This window comes from Rhinopithecus roxellana, chromosome 2 (assembly GCF_007565055.1).
Source record: "Rhinopithecus roxellana isolate Shanxi Qingling chromosome 2, ASM756505v1, whole genome shotgun sequence".
NCBI classification, from domain to species: domain Eukaryota; kingdom Metazoa; phylum Chordata; class Mammalia; order Primates; family Cercopithecidae; genus Rhinopithecus; species Rhinopithecus roxellana.
This window is the reverse complement of record NC_044550.1, coordinates 56,472,159-56,494,646: the sequence shown is the minus strand read 5'-3', so window position 1 is coordinate 56,494,646 and position 22,488 is coordinate 56,472,159. Positions and strand designations below refer to the sequence as shown.

Below are 22,488 nucleotides of genomic sequence, written 5' to 3'. Positions count from 1 at the left end.
TCCCTCTTTCCTCTCTCATGCTGTAGTCACTGTGTATGTGTGTGTGTGTGTGTGTGTGTGTGTATGTATATGTATATGTGTGTGTTTGTTCCATTGCAGACTTCCTTTTAGAAATGTATGTTGATTCAACATTTATGGATCACTAATTCATATGTACTGGTCACTGTTCTAGCACTGGGGATGTAGTAAAGCTTTGTCTCAAATAAAATAATTCGGGGAGATTGGAACGTTAGAGTAGATTTATAATGTAAGACCTACTTACACACTCTGGAGGGTCTTGAAGCTACACTTCCATGTATGGTGAGAAAAAAATTTGTAAAGGGAGCCTCAGCTTTCTTGAAGAGCTCTGGAACTACCCTTCTTTGTAGATCAGACCTTTTGGTAGGAACTACAGCCAGTCAATTGGAAAACCTGAATGCAGTGGGGGAGTAATTGGATCCTGAGGTGGCGGGAGCCAGTTGGTGGCATTCAGTCACCAAAGGCAAGTTTAATGTGGTTACCATAATGGACAGCAGAGTCAAAGCTGCAAGCAGAACTATGATGCTGATTAGACTGGAGCAGATCTATGACATTGGTGAATTGATCATGGTATATGTAGGGGAGAAGTAGATAGTATGCCGTTTAATTTTTTATTTTACCTGTATACGCAGAGAAATTCTAGATCAAGTGAACAAATACCTAACTTTAATCATAAAAGCAGTGAGTCATGGCCCCTCAATCAGTGTCCCAACTGGAGCCAATTTATAGGACCAGAACTTTGTGAAGGGAGGGGAAGCTGGGTCCCCTTGAAGAAGGACTCATTTTCTCATGACCAGTGCAAGGTTAGAAGTAACCAGGTCCACACATACATGTGTCTTTTCATAATGTCAGACTTTTATTGATGCATTTTAATCACAGAAGCCACAAGCTACATGGATTTCTCAATGAGACAATTCTCTTTATACTTCCCATTCGCTCAGTAGTCAGAGCTGTGGGCACACAGGCTCAAGCCACTCTACAAGTCAGTCAGTATTGCATACCATACATAATGGTATATTTAATCAGTATATAAATATTATAAGTTAAACATTCTACAACAAAGTAACATTTAACATCAAGAGGGAAAAGAGATAGGAGAAAGGGTTAATAAACCAGTCCCTGGGGAGCGAAGAAGACAAAAGGAGTCCTGGTCTCGGTTGGGTGGTCAGTCAGTCTTGCAAAGAAAAGTCTTTGAGGTGGTAGATCCTTTGTCGACAGAGGCCAAATTCTTATCACAAGTGACTGCAAGATGCTGAGGGCCTAATCTTTCATAGTCACAGAGTACTCTGGTCAGAACTGATAGTGGAAGAATGTGTTTGTGTCCTCATCTGGTTGGATGCAATTTTTAGGTTTTGATTTTTGTTTTTTTAATTAAACAAAACATCCTTGTTGGCAAAATGCTCCATGAAATATAAAATGGAATCTTTTTCTAAGATAGAAAGGATGTCTATGTTATGTCACAGGTGCTCTATACACTGGTATGCCACCAAAATTTATACTGTTAATCTTTTCCTCACTCTTCCCCAAAGGGACCTATGACCTTTTACCAGGATTACTGTTCACTTGGGGAAAATGAAATAATCAGATTACTGGACATTGGCTCTGAACTGACAATGATTCCAAGAGACCTAAAATATCAGGGAGCTTATGGGGGCCAGATGATCAGTAGAGTTTTAGGTCAGCTCTATCTCACAATAGGCCTAGTGAGCCTTCAAATTCATCTTGTCATTATTTCCCAAATTCTGGAATGCATAGTTGGAATAGACATACTCAGAAACTGGCAGTGTCTCCACATTGGTTTCCTGACCTATGGAGTGAGGGTTATTATGATGGGAAAGGCCCCAGGTGGAAGCCGCTGGAACTGCCTCTACCTAAGAAAATTGTAAGCCAAAAGCAATACTGTATTTCTGGAAGGATTTTCCTCCATCAAGGATTTGACACAGGTGTGGTAATTTCCAGCCTGTATTCATCTCACTTGCCTATTTGGCCTATGCAGAAGACACATGAATCTTTGAGAATGACAGTGGATTATTATAAGCATAACCATGTGAGAAGATGCTCAGCATCATTAGTCATCAGGGAAATGCAAATCAAAACCACAATGAGATACTACTTTACCTCATGTGGTTGAGTATAATCAAAAAACGGGTAATAAGTGTTGGCTAGAACAACACTTGTCAATAAGGACCACCAGAAGCAGTTTTCTTTCATCTAGCAAGACTAGCAGTGTCCCTTAACTGCCTGATATTAGGAGTATCTGGCTTTCTAGCTGTATGTCATAATATAGTTTGCATGGATCTTTATCACTTTTCACTTTCACAGAGAAATCACAGTGGTCCATTACATTGATGACATTATGCTGGTTCCACTTAGCAAGAAGGTATTTTTGGTAAGGTATTTGCATGTCAGAAGTTGGAAGCTAAATTCACCTCAGTGAAATTTCTAGGGTTCCAGTATTGTGGAACATGTCAAGATAATCCCTTCTTAGGTGAAAAATAAGTTGTATCTGGCCCCTCCTACAACTGAAAGGTACACGCTAGTGACTGTTCACGGATTTTAGACAAGATTGAGCATTTTCAGGGTGGTATGGCTGTAGACTCTATGGATTTTAGAGGCAACATATTCCTCATTTGGGTATGTTACTCTCCCATTTTCCGAGTTGCCTGAAAAGCTGATAGTTCTGAGTAGAACTCAGAACAAGAGAAGGCTCTGTAATAGGTTTAGGCTGCTGTGCAAGCCATAGACTCCAGGAGATCTAATGGTGCTTGAAGTTTCAGTGACAGATGGGGATGCTGTTTGGAGTCTTTAGCAGGCCCTTTAGGTAAATTGCAATGCAAACCCATAGGATTTTGGAGCAAGACCCTGCCATCCTTCCCAGACAAATATTCTCCTTTTAAGAAACAACTCTTGGTCTGTCACTAAGTTTTCGTAGAGACTGAACAGTTAACCCTGGGCCACCAAGTTAGCAAGTGACTGAGCTGCTTATTATGAACTGAATGTTATCTGTCCCACTAAGCCATCAAGTTGTGCATGCACAGAAGCACTCTGTTGTCAAATCGAAGTGACACATGTGATCAGGCCCAAGCAATGCTTGAAAACACAAGAAAGTTGCATGAAGTGGCCTAAATATCCAGTGGTCCTCAGTTCTGCTACACTGCCTTCTCTTGGCCAGCCTGGTGAGTGCTGTGATCAGTTGCCAGAGGAGAAGACTTGGGCCTGGTGTATAGATTGTTCTGACAATATGCAGGCACCACCCGAAAGTGAACAGCTGCAGCACTACAGCCCCTTTCTGGGACATCTCTGATGGACTATAGTGAAGGAGAACCTTCTCAGTGGACAGAACTTTGAGGAGTGTACCTGATTGTTTACTTTTTTCGGAAGGATAAATGTGATTATTTATTAATTCATGGGCTATAGCCATTGGTTTGTCTGGATGGTCAGAGACTTGGAAGGGACATGAGTAGAAAATTGTTGACCAAAAAATTTGGGGGAAGAGTTATGTGTATAGATGTCTGTGAATGGGAGAAAAATGTGAATACTGTGTATTTGTGTCCTGTATGAATGCTTACTGAAGGGTGACTTCAACAGAGGCTAATTTTAATAATAAAGTGGCTGGGAAGACCTGTTCTGTGGATACCAGTCAGCCACTTTCCCCAGCCACCCATCAGTGCCCAGTGAGCTCATGAACAAGGTGGTCATGGTGGCAGGGATGAATGTTATCCAAGGGCTCAGTAACCTGAACTTCCACTCAGCAAGCCAACCTGGCTGTGGCTACTGCTGAGTGTCAAATCTGCTGGCAGTGGAGACCAACAGTAAGTCCCTGATAAGGCACCATTCCCTAGGATGATCAACCTGTTACCTGGTAGCAAGTTGATTACATTTGACCCCTTCCATCATAGAAAGAGCAGCATTTTGTTCTTATTAGAATAGACACTCACTCTGAATACAGATTTGTTTTCCCTGCATGCCGTACTTCTGCCCAAACTACCATCTGTGGATTCACAGAATGCTTTGTCAGCCTTCATTGTATTGCTTAGCATTGCTTCTGATTAAGAAATCTATTTCACAGCAAATGAATGCTGGTGGAATTCACTGGCCTTGCTATGTTCCCCACCATCCTCAAGCAGCTGGCTTGATAGAACTGAATGTAGGTGGCAATACCTTCTATGGTTGGGACAAGGTTTTACCAGGATATATGTGTACTGAATCAGCATCCAGTATATGGTGCTGTTTCTCCCCATAGGTAGGATTCACTGGTTCAGGAATCAACAGGTGGAAATGGGAGTGATACCACTTGTTATTACCTCTAGTGACCCAATAGCAAAATTTTTGCTTCCTGTTCCTGTGATCTTACACTTTGCTGGCCTAGAGGTCTTCATTCCAAAGGGAGAAGTGCTTCCACCAGGAGGCACAACAATGATTCCATTGAACTGGAAGTTAAGATTGCTTCCCAGCCACTTTGGGCTCCTCGTGCCTCTGAATCCTCAGGCAAAAATGGAGTTATCATGCTAAGAGTAGTGATTGATCCTGACTACTGTGGGGAAATTGAACTATACCACAATAAAAGTAAGGAAGAATATGTGTGTAGTACAAGAAGTTCCTCAGTGCTTATCTTAGTATCACCATACTGTGTGATTAAGTTGAGGAACGCTGGTAATACAATCCAGGTAGGACTACTAAAGCAGCCCATACCCTTCAGGAATGAAGCTTTGAGTCACCCTATTAGGTACAGTACCAGGATCAGCTGAGGTGCTTGCTGAAGACAAAGGGAATATAGAATAGGCAGTGAAAAAAAGGTAGTTGTAGATACCAACTGTGATCACGTGACCATTTACAAAACAAGAAATGTAATTGTTACATTTCCTTATTTTGTGTGTATATATGTGTTTGTGTGTGTGTGTATATATATGTGTATATATACATATATTTTATATATATATAAAATCTTTGTTTTCTTTCTTCTTAATCCCTCACCATGAAACTTAAGATGTATTGAATTTATAGTATCAACATCATAGTATTTAAGTATTGTTAACTGTACATCATAGTATGTAAATATGTAAATTATGGGATATTGGGGGAAGTGTATATATCACCTAAGGTGGGGAATGGGTTTATATTAGGGTTCTCCAGATAAATAGAACCAATAGAATATATATAGATTTAGACAAAGAGATTTATTATGAGGGATTGGCTCATGCAATTATGGAGGCTGAGAGGTCTCATGATCTGCTGTCTAAAACTTAAAGGCCCAGGAAAACCAGTGGTGTTCAGTCCCAGCCTGAGTCTGAAGTCCTGAGAACCTGGAGTGCTAATGTGAGGGCAAGTGAAGAGGATGTCTTTCCCAACAGAAGCAGGTGAACTCCTACTTCCTCTGCCGTTTCGTTTTATTCGGGCCCTCAACAAATTGGGTGATTAATGCTCACTCACACTGGTGAAGTTAGATCTTCTTTACCACTTCAGATGCTCATCTGTTGTGGAACAACCTCACAGACACAACCAGAAATCATGTTTTATCAGTTCCCTGGGCATTTGTTAGTCCAGTCAAGTTGACACATAAAATTGACTGTCACAGGTTTAGAATGGTTTTGGTTGTATGCAGAATAGTTGTATCATGTGAGGTGGAATTATGACCTTGTTATTAATCTTCATTTGATGATGAAGTATGGTTTAAGTAGATATATATGAGTGCCAAGTTGACAAGGAGTGGACTTGTGATAGTTAATTTGTGTGTCATTTGGGTCACAGGCTGTTTAGACATTTGGTTAAATGTTATTCTGGGTATATCTGTGAGAGTCTTTTGTGGATGAAATTAATGTTTAAATTGGTAGACTAAGTAAAAAAGATTGCCCTCCCTGTTAGTGTTGGGCATTATCCGATCAGCTGAATGCCTGAATAAAACAAAAAGGCTGACTCTTTCCCCCAATAGAGAGAATTTCTTCTTCCTAACTGCTTCTAACTATGACTTTGACTTTTTCTCACTTTTGGATTCAAATTTGTCTCTTCCTGGGTCTAGAGGCTGCTGGCCTTCACACTGTGCCGTTGGTCTTGCTGACTTATCCTGTAGATATTGGCACTTGTTAGCCAATGTAATTGTGTGAGTCAATTCCTTGTAATAAATCTCTTCTCTTCTTCTTCTTCTCTTCTCTTCTCTTCTCTTCTCTTCTCTTCTCTTCTCTTCTCTTCTCTTCTCTTCTCTTCTCTTCTCTTCTCTTCTCTTCTCTTCTCTTCTTTCTCTCTCTCTCTCTCTCTCTCTCCCCCACCCCCCCCGCCCCCGCATTCATTCTGTTTCTCTGAAGAATCCTGATTGATAACAGGGCATAGAAATAGCATTTGATATGCCGGGCGTGGTGGCTCACTCCTGTAATCCCAGCAGTTTGGGAGGCCGAGGCGGGTGAATCACCTGAGGTCAGCAGTTAGAGACCAGCCTGCCCAGCACGGTGAAAACCCATCTCTACTAAAAATAATTATAATAAAAAAATTAGCTGGGCATGGTGATGCCCACCTGTAGTCCCAGCTACTTGGGAAGCTGAGGCAGGAGAATCGCTTGAACCCGGAGGCAGAGGTTGCAGTGTGCCGAGATCGCGCCTCTGCACTCCAGCCTGGGTGACAGAGTGAGATTCTGTCTCAGAAAAAAGAAAAGAAAAAAAAAAGAGATAGCGCTTGATAAAACAAAATCTCTATCTTGTTATTTTAGATGAAATTAAAAAAAATTTTCCTATGATATTTAATTGTACTTTAATTTTCTTTTCTTCATCCTCTTAACAATATTGTCTGTTTTCTGTGAGTTTTTTTTTTCTCCCCTGCTTGTTTGCTTTGGTGTCTGTCATCACAGAAGAGGGTTTCCTCAAATGTCTAGTTAATTTTGGCAATTTGCAGAGAAAATCTGTATGTCTAGGTATGAGTTGTCCACCAGTGATGCATGAGTTCCCTTTGTCATTCGTAGAGCCTTACCTTTTATTCTAGCTTCTCAGTTTTCTCAGAAAAGTTTTCAGATATCACTCAGAGTGTCATAGTCCAGTATGTATACTTTCGATTTATCTTGTCTTTTTCATTATAGCTTTTTAAAATAATTTCCTTAATTATAACTTTTCTGGAAAATTATCTTCCAATGTTTACTATGGTAGGATGGCTACACGGCATAGGAAGAAGATTTGGGATTCTAACTTTTTTTTTATACCAACTTACAGCTCTTAGCCTCAGCCACCTTCGTATGTACTCAGTGCCTTCAATTCCTAGCTTTTCTGGAGTTTTGTGACAAGCATTGATTTCCTTTCTCATGTTGATTCTTCTACTTTGTTGTGTAGAGGTTTGTTTTCTTTGGTTCTCTAAACGCGTTTATTACTACTAACTCGTGTTTCCAGGTTGTAAAATAAATTTCTTGATGTATCTCATATACTGTTGCTTCCTCTTTATTTTCACATTTACTATGTTTAACCTGAAGTCACTCATTATCTACCTTTCTTAAAAGAAAAAAAATTTTTTTTTGAGACAGAGTCTCGTTCTGTTGCCCAGACTGTAGTGCAGTGGTGTTATCTTGGCTCACTGCAACCTCTGCCTCCCAGGTTCAAGTGATTCTTATGCCTCAGCCTCCTGAGTAGCTGTGATTACAGGCGTGCACCACCGCGCCCAGCTAATTTTTGTGTTTTTAAGTAGAGATGGGGTTTCACCATGTGTGCCAGGTTTGTCTTGAACTCCTGACCTCGTGGTCCGCCCACCTTGGCTTCCCAAAGTGCTGGGATTACAGGCGTGAGCTACCATGCCTGGCCAAAAAATTTTTTTTGATACTAAAAGTTATGTTAAAGATCTGCCTGCCAGAATCAATTGCTACTGCATTTAACATTATTCAGAATTAATTGCTTGACAAAGTAAAATGATAGCAGTGTAGATTATATGTAATCTTTTAAATCTGTGACCTGATTTTTTCTGCTTTAGAACATACTAATATTTGGGAATTACTTTTAAAATCGAGATAAATTTATTTAGTGTGTTTGTTACTAAAATATGTTCTAGGAGATTATTGAATTTATAGAAAACTCAGGATCATGTCTAAAGAAATGAGAATTTTATTACAATAATTTAAATGAATGCATAGCACATTAATTGCTATCTTTTTCTCTATATTTATTTGTTGAGGATAGGGAAGAATAGACAATGTTAGGTTAATGAAGTCTTTTGTCCCCCTAACTAGCTTTTACCACCAAGAATACAGTTTTGACATTTGGTGGAGATCTATGTAGTAGATTTCACTAATATGTATTATCTTCATTGTTTTTGTTGTGTGACTTAAAAGCATCAGTAAGCTAAGAGTGTATTTTAGTAAAAATTGACAAGTCAACAATTACGGCCTTAGGAAGTGATAGTCAATTAAATACAGCTTAGGAACAGGTATGAAATTATTGACTCTGTTGTTTTGTTTTGAGTTCTTCCTCTCCAAAGTGCTGAAATGTGTTTTGAAATTACTTAGTTGCATTAGTGGTTGGATTTGAGGCTTTTAACGTGTTTTTCATCAGCACCTCTGGGAAAAGGATAACCAAGACCTTTAAATGTACTATGCATTTTGCATCACTATATAATTGTAAGTACTGTGATGAAATATTGAAATGATCATGAAAGATGATGACCATTAAGCTTTTCTTTTAACTATTAAAACTCACTAAGGGTTATATTGAACTGTGGTTTATGAAATTGTTTAGACTAACACCTTCCTTGATGATTGTTTCTGAAGTGGAGAAAAATGGTTTAGGATAGCATAGTTCATGAATATTCTTTTTAGTTTTGGCAACTTCTGTAAATTACTATAGAGAATGTTTTATTATGGAGAAAACTGGTTGGCTTTGACTAACACCTGGATTATAAACAAATTGAAAAAATATTCTCATGGGCTTCAGATTCTTTTTATGTAGGTTATTCTTTTTAGTATGCATTTGTATATCTGGCATTTGGTATTTTATTAAATGGTAATAATTAGTAATTAGGACTGTATTATAGAGAAATGAAAACATAAAGATATTCCTGAGATTTGTGATAATTTTTAACAATAACCAGAAGTGTAAGATTTGTATTTTCATTTTATTCCTAATTTTAGCCAATTTTTAAAAATTAATGAGAACATTTTATTTCAGGCTATTATGTAATAATTGCTGAAGGTTAACAAATATGGGCTTATAGATGATCCTCAAGAAAACCAGAAGCATAATATATTACTAGTAATAAATTTGAGTTTGCGAGCCTCCATAAAACACTGAACTTCTTCAATTATATATGTACCTTCATATCTAATTTTTTTTTTTTTTTTTTTTTTTTTTTTTGAGACGGAGTCTTGCTCTGTCGCCCGGGCTAGAGTGCAGTGGCCGGATCTCAGCTCACTGCAAGCTCCGCCTCCCGAGTTTACGCCATTCTCCTGGCTCAGCCTCCTGAGTAGCTGGGACTACAGGCGCCCGCCACCTCGCCCGGCTAGTTTTTTGTATTTTTTTTGTAGAGACGGGGTTTCACCGTGTTAGCCAGGATGACCTCGATCTCCTGACCTCGTGATCCGCCCGTCTTGGCCTCCCAAAGTGCTGGGATTACAGGCTTGAGCCACCGCGCCCGGCCCTAATTTGTTTTTAATTGAAAATAAATATTTCATGTGACATACCAAGATAAGTTTAGGTTCTAAATTTTTAGTGTGGTTAAGTTTTGATAGTTATACTAACTTTAACTTGTTTTCAGTCTAACCTCAATAATACTACGTAAAATCTTTGTGAAATCTAAATGGCACCATTTCTGATTTGACAATGTAAGTGAAAGTTTCTGTATATGATGAAAAGAAAATCTAAATGATGTTTACCCTTTACCTGCCTACTTAATGTATGAGTCTTTCTGCTGTTACCTATTTCATCCGTGTGTAGTTTTGAGTTTTAACAAAAATCCTTTCCCATTGCAATTTTGGATCAGACCAAATGGATTTGAGAAAAATAGTACTAGTAAATACTTTTTTATTACTAATTTTTAAAAGACTACTTTTTAGAGCAGTTTTAGGTTCACAGCAAAATTGAGCAAAAGTTAGAGATTTCCCACGTTCCTCTTTCCCCTACACACACATAGCCTTCTCTCTTGTCAACATTCTTCACCAGACTGGTGTGTGTGTTATAATCAATGAAACTACATTGACATATTATCATTCAAAGTCCATAGTTTACATTAGGGTTCACTGTGGTGGTCTGCATTCTGTGAGTGTAGACAAATGCATAATGGTGTGTCTTCATCATCATAGTTTCATACAAAGTAGTTTTACTGCCCTAAAAATCCTTTGTGCTCCCCTCCATTCCCAGTAACCCCTGTAAACACGGATCTTTTTTACATTTCTCCATAGTTTTGCCTTTTCCAAAATGTCATATAGTAGGAATCATACAGTATGTAACTTTCTCATATTAGTTTCTTTCTCTTAGTAATGTCCTTTCATGGCTTGAAAGCTCTTTTTTTTTTTAAGCACTGAATAATATTCCATTGTCTGGTTGTACCACAATTTATTTATCCATTCACCTTCTGAATGACATTTTGTTTGCTTCTAAGTTTTGGCATTTATGAATAAAGCTGCTATAAATCTCCATGTACAAATTTCTAAGTGGTCATAAGTTTTCAACTCCCTTGGTTAAACACTAAAAAGTGAAATTGCTGGATCTTATGGTAAGAGTAGGTTTAGTTTTGTTAGGAACCACCAAACTGTTTTTCAATGAGACTGTATTATTTTGGATTCCCACCAGCAAAGACTGAGATTTCATTTATTCTTGTACCACATCCTTGCATTAGGTGATGTCAGTGTACTGGATTTTGGCCATTCTAACAGGTGTCTAATGGTATCTACTCCTTTCCCCGATGACAAGTGGAGAATCTTTCATATGCTTATTTGCCATTTGTATATCTTCCTTGGTGTCAAAGTGTCAAAGTCTTTGACCCATTGTTTAATGTTATTGTTTGTTTTTGTTGACTTTTTTTTTTAAACTCAAATTTATCAGTGCAATTTTCAGTCTTTTCCTTTATGTTCATACATTTTTTTTTTAGATGCAACCTTTATTATTATTGTTATTATTATTATTATACTTTAAGTTCTAGGGTACATGTGCATAACGTGCAGGTTTGTTACATATGTATACTTGTGCCATGATGGTGTGCTGCACCCATCAACTCGTCAGCACCCAACAATTCGTCATTTATATTAGGTATAACTCCCAATGCAATCCCTCCTCCCTCCCCCTCCCCATGATAGGCCCCAGGGTGTGATGTTCCCCTTCCCGAGTCCAAGTGATCTCATTGTTCAGTTCCCACCTATGAGTGAGAACATGCGGTGTTTGGTTTTCTGTTCTTGTGATAGTTTGCTAAGAATGATGGTTTCCAGCTGCATCCATGTCCCTACAAAGGATGCAAACTCATCCTTTTTTATGGCTGCATAGTATTCCATGGTGTGTATGTGCCACATTTTCTTAATCCAGTCTGTCACAGATGGACATTTGGGTTGATTCCAAGTCTTTGCTATTGTGAATAGTGCCACAATAAACATACGTGTGCATGTGTCTTTATAGCAGCATGATTTATAATCCTCTGGGTATATACCCAGTAGTGGGATGGCTGGGTCATATGGTACATCTAGTTCTAGATCCTTGAGGAATTGCATTACTCTTTTCCATAATGGTTGAACTAGTTTACAATCCCACCAACAGTGTAAAAGTGTTCCTATTTCTCCACATCCTCTCCAGCACCTGTTGTTTCCTGACATTTTAATGATTGCCATTCTAACTGGTGTGAGATGGTATCTCATTGTGGTTTTGATTTGCATTTCTCTGATGGCAAGTGATGATGAGCATTTTTTCATGTGTCTGTTGGCTTTATGAATGTCTTCTTTTGAGAAATGTCTGTTCATATCCTTTGCCCACTTTTTGATGGGGTTGTTTTTTTCTTGTAAATTTGTTTGAGTTCTTTGTAGGTTCTGGATATCAGCCCTTTGTCAGATGAGTAGATTGCAAAAATTTTCTCCCATTCTGTAGGTTGCCTGTTCACTCTGATGGTAGTTTCTTTTGCTGTGCAGAAGCTCTTTAGTTTAATTAGATCCCATTTGTCAATTTTGGCTTTTGCTGCCGTTGCTTTTGGTGTTTTAGACATGAAGTCCTTGCCCATGCCTATGTCCTGAATGGTACTACCTAGATTTTCTTCTAGGGTTTTTATGGTATTAGGTCTAACATTTAAGTCTCGAATCCATCTTGAATTAATTTTCGTATAAGGAGTAAGGAAAGGATCCAGTTTCAGCTTTCTACTTATGGCTAGCCAATTTTCCCAGCACCATTTATTAAGTAGGGAATCCTTTCCCCATTTCTTGTTTCTCTCAGGTTTGTCAAAGATCAGATGGCTGTAGATGTGTGGTATTATTTCTGAGGACTCTGTTCTGTTCCATTGGTCTATATCTCTGTTTTGGTACCAGTACCATGCTGTTTTGGTTACTGTAGCCTTGTAGTATAGTTTGAAGTCAGGTAGCGTGATGCCTCCAGCTTTGTTCTTTTGACTTAGGATTGTCTTGGCAATGTGGGCTCTTTTTTGGTTCCATATGAACTTTAAAGCAGTTTTTTCCAATTCTGTGAAGAAACTCATTGGTAGCTTGATGGGGATGGCATTGAATCTATAAATAACCTTGGGCAGTATGGCCATTTTCATGATACTGATTCTTCCTATCCGTGAGCATGGTATATTCTTCCATTTGTTTGTGTCCTCTTTGATTTCACTGAGCAGTGGTTTGTAGTTCTCCTTGAAGAGGTCCTTTACATCCCTTGTAAGTTGGATTCCTAGGTATTTTATTCTCTTTGAAGCAATTGTGAATGGAAGTTCATTCCTGATTTGGCTCTCTCTTTGTCTGTTACTGGTGTATAAGAATGCTTGTGATTTTTGCACATTAATTTTGTATCCTGAGACTTTGCTGAAGTTGCTTATCAGCTTAAGGAGATTTTGGGCTGAGACAATGGGGTTTTCTAAATATACAATCATGTCATCTGCAAACAAGGACAATTTGACTTCTTCTTTTCCTAACTGAATACCCTTTATTTGTTTCTGTTGCCTGATTGCCCTAGCCAGAACTTCCAACACTATGTTGAATAGGAGCGGTGAGAGAGGGCATCCCTGTCTTGTGCCAGATTTCAAAGGGAATTTTTCCAGTTTTTGCCCATTCAGTATGATATTGGCTGTGGGTTTGTCATAAATAGTTCTTATTATTTTGAGGTACGTTCCATGAATACCGAATTTATTGAGCGTTTTTAGCATGAAGGGCTGTTGAATTTTGTCAAAAGCCTTTTCTGCATCTATTGAGATAATCATGTGGTTCTTGTCTTTGGTTCTGTTTATATGCTGGATTACGTTTATTGATTTGCGAATGTTGAACCAGCCTTGCATCCCAGGGATGAAGCCCACTTGATCATGGTGGATAAGCTTTTTGATGTGCTGCTGAATCCGGTTTGCCAGTATTTTATTGAGGATTTTTGCATCGATGTTCATCAGGGATATTGGTCTGAAATTCTCTTTTTTTTGTTGTGTCTCTGCCAGGCTTTGGTATCAGGATGATGTTGGCCTCATAAAATGAGTTAGGGAGGATTCCCTCTTTTACAATTGATTGGAATAGTTTCAGAAGGAATGGTACCAGCTCCTCCTTGTACCTCTGGTAGAATTCAGCTGTGAATCCATCTGGTCCTGGACTTTTTTTGGTTGGTAGGCTATTAATTATTGCCTCAATTTCAGAGCCTGCTATTGGTCTATTTAGGGATTCAACTTCTTCCTGGTTTAGTCTTGGATGAGTGTAAGTGTCCAGGAAATTATCCATTTCTTTTAGATTTTCTAGTTTATTTGCATAGCGGTGTTTATAATATTCTCTGATGGTAGTTTGTATTTCTGTGGGGTCGGTGGTGATATCCCCTTTATCATTTTTTATTGTGTCTATTTGATTCTTCTCTCTTTTCTTCTTTATTAGTCTTGCTAGCGGTCTATCAATTTTGTTGATCTTTTCAAAAAACCAACTCCTGGATTCATTGATTTTTTGGAGGGTTTTTTGTGTCTCTATCTCCTTCAGTTCTGCTCTGATCTTAGTTATTTCTTGCCTTCTGCTAGCTTTTGAATGTGTTTGCTCTTGCCTCTCTAGTTCTTTTAATTGTGATGTTAGAGTGTCAATTTTAGATCTTTCCAGCTTTCTCTTGTGTGCATTTAGTGCTATAAATTTCCCTCTACACACTGCTTTAAATGTGTCCCAGAGATTCTGGTATGTCCCTTCTCAGTTCTCACCCTCCGTGTTGGGACATCCACTGCTCTCTTCAAAGCTGTCAGACAGAGTCGTTTGCGTCTGCAGAGGTTTCTGCTGCTTTTTTTGTTGTTGTTGTTTAGCTGTGCCCTGTCCCCAGAGGTGGAGTCTACAGATACAGGCAGGTTTCCTTGAGCTGCTGTGAGCTCCACCCAGTTTGAGCTTCCCAGCGGCTTTGTTTACCTTCTTAAGCCTCAGCAATGGCGGGCGCCCCTTCCCCAGCCTCGCTGCTGCCTTGCGGTTAGATCGCAGACTGCTGTGCTAGCAATGAGGGACGCTCCGTGGCAGTGGGACCTTCCCGGCCAGGTGTGGGATATAATCTCCTGGTGTGCCCGTTTGCTTAAAGCGCAGTATTGGGGTGAGAGTTACCTGATTTTCCAGGTGTTGTGTGTCTCAGTTCCCCTGGCTAGGAAAAGGGATTCCCTTCCCCCTTGTGCTTCCCAGGTGAGGCAATGCCTCACCCTGCTTCAGCTCTCGCTGGTCAGGCTGCAGCAGCTGACCAGCACTGATTGTCCGGCACTCCCTAGTGAGATGACCCCAGTACCTCAGTTGAAAATGCAGAAATCACTGGTCTTCTGTGTCGCTCGCGCTGGGATTTGGAGACTGGAGCTGTTCCTATTCGGCCATCTTGCCGTTTTTGTTGACTCTTAGGAGTTCTTTGTATATTTTGCAGAACAATTCTTTATCGGATGTCAATTACAAATGATTTTATCCCAGTCTGTGACTTGTTATTACTGATACATAGGAAAGTGGTTTACTTTGTATATTAACCTTGTATGCTGCAACCTTGCTATTTATTGCTTATTCCAGGATTTTTTTGTAGATTATTTAAGATTTTCTATATCGATGATTGTGTCATCAACAAAGACAGTTTTATTTCTTCTTTCTCAATTTTTATCCTTTTTTTGTCTTACTGCATTAGCCAAGACTTCCAGAATGATGTTGAAAGATAGTGGTGAAAGGGGACATTCTTGACTTATTTCCTGACAGTGGATACTTATAAAAGTAAAATGACTAAAGATTTATGTATAGAATTTTAGTTCCTTTGTAATTACTGGCTTCTTTTTTTCTAGCAAGAAAAGCATTTTTTTTTTTTTCATTTTCTTCTTTAGGTTTGTATTTTGAAATTTTCTGTAAGTTAAATGATGTAAATGAAAACTCCCTCAACTTGAGGTCCCACCTTCCCTCCTATTCTTGTATTATGTTAAATTTCTAGTTGGGTTTCCAAGAATGTTATGTTAGGTATAAGAGCTGAGGAGTGAACTCATGCTTGTGTTGTTTGGCTGTGGCATCTCTTGAGGCATCATACTTCTTGCTGATCACTTGCTGCCTGTCCACAAGGGTCACAGTTACGTTCTCTTCATCTTCTTAAATCCTAAGCTGCTTCTGCATCCTTCTGTGATAATTTTTTGAATCTTCCTAGTTGAGGTCTATCTGTCTTTAAATTTGTTTCTGTTCTACTGTTCTTGTGCATTACTAGATTTAGGGTAAGCCTTTGAGTCTTATTATCTCTCTGTGCTGTGCTTGGGAAGTTAGGTGTGGGACCCTCTGTACCAAAATAAAAAAAAAAATTGGAGGTTTCTGCTTTTTTCAATCATTCTCCTACCTTTTGAAAAGAGAGGAAGTTGTGGCACTTGCCCTTCTCTCAAGAAAATCGTCTTGTGGAATTTGATTGCTTCCCTTTGGACAACTTGTCTTCATTTTATTTTGATGGAAAGTAAATGGTTTTAAATTAGATTCATATTTCTGTTTTATATAGGTTTGTTTTTCTCATTGGAAAAAATTAATATCTGTTTTACAGTTTCAGTAAAATATGAATTCAGTATGAATTTTCAGAGAGTATGTATTGTACAATTACAAGTCATGAATTTCTAAATGTTAGTACATTTTAGAGTAATAAAAATTATACCTAGAATAAACTTTTAAAAGAGAATATCTAAGACCTGCAGATGTAGCATGATCTGCCTAAGGATATATTTTGTTAGTATCACAATAAGAACATGGATTTTATGACTTTGTTTCTTGTTCATTCCTCAAGAATACATTACCTTTTCTTCTCTGCTGGTTCTAGACAGTGACTATCCTCCAATGTCTTACTGATTTTCTATTTAATTTTTATTCTACTGTATATGTTCTCTTAGCACAGTTATGCTAACACTATTCATAAAATATAATTCTTTGACAAATCATGTCGTGTGATTGTTTTAGTCTCAAGAACCACCTTGAGTTTTTCAAAACACAAAGGGAGTTAGTACAAAAGTGGACATAGAAAAGAGAAAGTAGAAGAGAAAGGATGAGACTGAAAAAGAAAAGAATTTGGAGTGGAACAGAATAGCCATTAGGGTGAAATTGCCTGGAATTTGAAAGTCTTAAAGTTATTGCACTCAGAAAATATGAATATGGTTTCTGGTGAGCAGTGATAAGTAGCCAGACATGGCCTTTTGATTTGGGTTTTATGAAAGAACAAAGAAAGATCAGTTGAGAGATATTACGTAGTTAGAATACAAAGAGTTCCTTAAATATTAAGAAATAGGAAGCTTATATATGTATTTCTAGTTCTTTTTTTTTTTTTTTGAGACGGAGTCTTGCTTTGTCGCCTGGGCTGGAGTGCAGTGGCCGGATCTCAGCTCACTGCAAGCTCCGCCTCCCAGGTTCATGCCATTCTCCTGCCTCAGCCTCCCGAGTAGCTGGGACCACAGGCGCCCGCCACCTCGCCTGGCTAATTTTTTGTATTTTTAGTAGAGATGGGGTTTCAACGTGTTAGCCAGGATGGTCTCGATCTCCTGACCTCGTGATCCGCCCGTCTCGGCCTCCCAAAGTGCTGGGATTACAGGCTTGAGCCACCGCGCCCGGCCTCTAGTTCTTTAAAAACAAATCTCTGTGTGTGTGTTTATGTAGGCACACAGACACACGCACACAGATGCACACATACACAAGTGCATTTACTAACATTTTTCAAATCTAGGTATATTTCAATTCATGTAGGCCTTTTCTTATTGTATTAATGCTTATTATATATGTATTTTATTATAAGGATTAAAATATTCATTTGTACACACTCTATTGATTGATTTCATTCCTAGGCTTTTTAATGGATTGCTTTTTAGTGGATAAAATTTAATGGATACATTTCAAATGGATCAAGAATATAGTTAGTAGATTTATACCAGATATTACTAATTCATAGAGTAATGAATTATAGTTTTCTAACTCAAAACTGGTTTAGCTCAATTCACTGATTTTTCTCATCTCATTTTCAATTACTAGACGTCAATTTTTATGGTAAACTATGCTGTTTGTATTACGGTTATTGAACTATTTAATTGTTTCTTCTCTTCAGTTTGGATAATACATATTTTTAAAAAATCAAAAAACAAAGCCAAAACAAAAATATCTATTTGTCCTTGGTTTTCTTTGTTACCTTCTTTCCCAAATCCCAGCTATTTCAGATAAATTAGTATATTGTGTTATAGAATGAAAAGGGCAAGATAAATATAGATAGGCTTGTTTAATTTATATAGAATCAAATTGTTGCTAGCTTGTTTAGTGTCAATATCACCTATTCATATGGTTTAAAATAACTTTTAAGAGTTAGGTATGAAATTGATATGGGTGATTTTTTCATTATTATTGTTTTAAAAGAACCTACTGAGTGACATTTCTTCAGCTATTTTTGCTTTTTTTTTTTATAGGAGTGGCAAAATTCTATTCAGAAGAACGCAGGCCTTGCTTTTATCGAACTTGTCAATGAAGGAAGGTAATCTATTTTATTTTAATTCATTTTGTATTTTTCTTTAAAATCTTGTGTTTTTCCCATAGGCATTGATATTTTTGGGTTCTATTTACTATTTGTTCAGTCAGTAATGTAATGGAGCTCTCATATATCAATCATTATGTATTTGTTAATATTTAACCATTTAATAATTTTCTTTAGAGACATGCTTACTGATACTTATATCACAGGCTGACCGTAAGGGGAGGGGGAACAAGTTTCGAAATATGATGTGATGAGAAAGGTGATAGAGGAAATAAGTAGGTATGTTTTCCACTTAAAGAGCAGAAACAGAAGAATTCAAGGAATGAAAATTCAGTGGTGGGTAAAAGAAGGGAAGAAAGTGCAGAGATGAAAAGAGAGATAAAAGGGAGAAAACAAATGTAAAAGAGTGAAAGAATTAAAAGGTAAAAAGAAATTGAGGAAATGATTAGTGGATCACTTTTTGTCTGATTTGTAGTAGCTGATTTTGCATTAATGGAACTGAAGACCCAGAGTATAGATTAAAAGATGCTACTGACTCCCCTTTGAGATAGTATTCTGAACAAACTTACTGTTTCAGCAGTGTTCGATTAGTGTTTTGGGTGATGTTGTTGGAAGATTGACCCTATCAGTCCTTTGGTAACTATTTGAACTTGTATGTAGGAATCAAAGCTTGCTCTCTATCTCTCATAAATGTTATGGAAAAGGGAGAAAAGAGTATTCGTAACTTTATTTGATTTTAAATACTACTAAAATCCTTTCCGTCAGAAATAATTACAGGTGCTCACAGACTAGTAACCTGCAATTATAATACTTAATGCTGAATTCTGTGATGGAAATATGTAAGTACAGGATGCTTAAAACTTAACCAGGAAACATGATTCTTGAGAGGCATTTCAAGGATCAGTACGATTTGTCATGTAAACATTAGAAAATTGGAGGATATGGAAAAATTGGAGGACGTTTGTGTGAAAAATGTTTCAAACACAGGTAACAGAATATCTGAAGGCATTGTAATGTGGGAAGGTATATAGGATATTCGTGTGCGTGTGTGTTTGTGTGTGTTGGAGAGGTGGTGTTGGAATTGGGCATCTAGATTCCTCAAGAGAGTGGGAAACCTTGGAAGATTTCAAACAGAAGTCATTGTGATATTTGGGGCTTGGAAAGATTAACTGGCAGAATTATTTAGCATAGGTTGAAGGAGGGAAGACCTGATTGAAATGAACAACAGTAGGAAGGTTACTACAATGATCTATATGAAAGATAGAGCTACATTTTCATGTAGAGTGTAGCAAATAGTAGATGATCAATAAAAACTGATATGATTTATAGCAGTGATTACTAATTCATAGGGCAATGAATAAAATAATGACTAATTCTTTACTCTTCCTTTTAGTAAACATTTCAAAGTGTATAGTTATTGAAAAATAGCTTTTGGCTGATTTTAACACTAAGTTATTGGATGATATTGAAGTTTATATACAGAAAAGAGGTAACTGGAGCAGTTGATTAAATATACAAATATTCTGCTTAATGCAAAACACCTATGAGCAGATTTTTTATAATTTTTAGTGTTTATTGAAGTGTAATTCCTGGGCTTTTTAAAAGAAAAATTTATATGAGGTGATTTTGATCATTGTAGACTTTACTAAATGTAACTACCCTTACTTATGTATGTTACTGTTACATTTAATAGGTGAGGCAACATAGACTTATAATTAAGAGCACTGGCTTTGAAGATAGGCCTGGGTTCAGGTTTCAGCTTTGATACTTGGCAAGTGCTTTTGGTTTTTGAGCTTCAATTCCTCATCCATTTATTATATACTATGTCCCAGGAATTATTATTGCTACTGAGGATACAGTGCAATAAACAGAATAGATAAAGATTCTTTTTTTTTTTTGTGGATTGTATATTCAATAGGCATTGACTGATTATGAACAACAGAAAAATTAATAGGTTATATAATATGTGAATGATGGTCAGTACTATGAGAAAAGACAATATGGAGCAGATGAGGGGAATGAAATTTTTGAAGAAGTAGAAAATGTTGGTATGGTTTGTAGTTAAAATAGAGTGGCAGGATTAGGACTCATTGAGAAAGTAACATTGAAGCAAGCACTTGAAGCACACAGGGAGTCAAAGGGCCATGTATGGAAGAGCGTAGGGAACAGCCAGTGTACAAGTGAGAGCCTCTGTAATGTATTTGAGGAATGAGGCCAATATAGCAAGAAAAGAGTGATTAAAGTAGAATGAAATAGGAAGTAAGGTCAGAGATATAACATAGGGCAATATTTTGTGTAGAGGCTTTATAATTTATTCTGTGGGAAATGACAGCCATTGCACGATTTTGAGAAGAAGAGGAAGACAGTCTCCCTAAGGATTAAAAAGATCACTCTGGATTAAAAATCCCAGCACTTTGGGAGGCTGAGGTGGGTGACTTGCTAGAGCCCAGGAGTTCAAAACCAGCCTGGACAACATGGTGAAACTGTCCACAAAAAATGCAAACAATTAGCCTGGTACGGAGGCAGGTGCCTGTAGTACCAGCTACTTGGAAAGCTGTCAGGTGGGAGGATCCCTTGGGTCTAGGAGGACGAGGCTGCAATGAGCTGTGATCATGCTACTACAATGTAGCCTGGGAGATAGAGCAAGACCCTGCTTTGGGGAACAAAGAATTACTATGACTGATGCATGTAGGAATTTAAGGATAAAAGTGGAGAGATCAGCCAGAAGCAGTGGCTTATGTCTATTTCCAGCACTTTGAGAGGCTGAGGTGGGAGGATCTCTTGAGCCTGAGAGTTCGAGACCAGCCTGGGCAACATAGTGAGACCCTGTCTCTACAGAAAATAAAAAGGGTTAGTTGGGTGTGGTGGCATGCACCTGTGATCCCAGCTACATGGGAGAGTGAGGCAGGAAGATCACTTGAGCCCAGGAGGTCAAAGCTGCAGTGAGCTGTGTTCACATCACTTCACTCCATCCTGGGCAGTAGAATGAGACCCTATCTCAAAAACAAACAAACAACAAAACAAAACAAAACAAAAAACAAAGAGATCAATTAGGGGGCTATTGTAGTAAGTCTGATTAAACATGATGGTGACTGGGACAAGGTTGCTAGCGGTAGAGGAGGTAAGAAGTGGTAGGATTGTGAACCTATTTTGAAGATAAGACCTGACAGGATATCCTAATGGCTTGGATGTGGGTTTAAAGCCAGGCATCACTCTTAAGATTTTTGGCCTTGTAAGTAGAGATACGAAATGCCTTTGTTTTGCATTATCATTCAAAGATCTTTATATATCAGACATCTTTGGAATATAGACATAGTGTCTCCATTTGGAACAAAGCAAGATCATTTACTGTCTAGTACAATAATGTCTCTCTCTGAGCCAAAGACCAACAGACCTACTGGCTATCACAAAAGATTCAAGTGCCATAAGCTCAGAGTTCCTCTCTTGTAACACACTTTACTGCACATACAGGTGTCTGCTGGACCTGTGTTATTCTGTGGGAACTGAGACTTGAAGGTACTGGCACAAATGCTAATACTCTGGCTATTGCTATTTCTGAAGATTTGTTGAAACAGTTGTTTGAAAAATTTACTTTTATATCATCTGTTACTATTTTCATAGTACCCTTTCTCTGACATTTTGCCTTTGCTTTTCTTATTCTGTTTAGATTTTTTAGCTTCCCATAGTTAGAAACTCTTTTCTTTACTTCACTGCTTAGCCTATAGAGAACACTCAGCCTTTATCTTTTAAGTGTTTGAAATAAACAGTGGTGGAAGCTAAGATTCATTAGTAAAATAGTGGAGGCAAAATTGGAAATTTTCGTTCTCTCTTTATTTACAGTGTATAATATATTTTAAGGGAAAATTTTAGTGGGTTATTTTTGTAAATCAGTGGATTTGGCTTTCATTTTATAAATATTTAGTGCCTTGAGGTTAAATGAGTTTTCATAGGAATAGATGTGTTTGTGAAATAGTTTGGAGTGTTTGACTACTAGACTTAATCTCAGGGGCAGGAAGAATAGTAATAAGGATTTTCCTTTTTACTGCAAAGACTAACCTTTTTTCTTCTTCTTATGTAAGTCTGACCTGCCTTGACCTCATTTATAGAGTAGCTGCTATAAATTTTGCCCTTGATTAATGTTTTATTAGTGTAAATAACATGAAGACCTTTGTAGACAGACTACAGCATAAGGTCTAACAGACTTGAAGAGTATCATTAGCAAATCAATTACTAAGTTCAGACATAAGTGATTGTTGTTTAGTAGAAACTGCTGATATTGTTCTAGGTAGCTATGATCAAGACAGCTGCTCTATGAGATGTTACATTACTCTGTGAAATTTATAGTGATTTGCTGATGGTCTCTTTAACTTACATTTGTTTAATAATATATTTTTAAATACATTGT

The 22,488-nt window shown here is 37.8% G+C and overlaps 1 protein-coding gene across 4 annotated transcripts in view; it reads left to right on the top strand.

The window, feature by feature from the left end:
- LRBA (LPS responsive beige-like anchor protein) overlaps window positions 1–22,488 on the top strand; it is a 779,214-nt gene that overhangs the window by 242,214 nt on the left and 514,512 nt on the right. For 3 of the 4 annotated variants that reach the window (XM_030916318.1, XM_010372523.2, XM_030916327.1), the window contains exon 35: window positions 18,019–18,083. In XM_030916318.1, the coding sequence (XP_030772178.1) occupies window positions 18,019–18,083 (65 nt within the window). Of the gene's footprint in view, window positions 1–5,350; window positions 5,376–18,018; window positions 18,084–22,488 lie in introns of those variants that run through there. The other variant, XM_010372521.2, reaches the window with a different exon arrangement.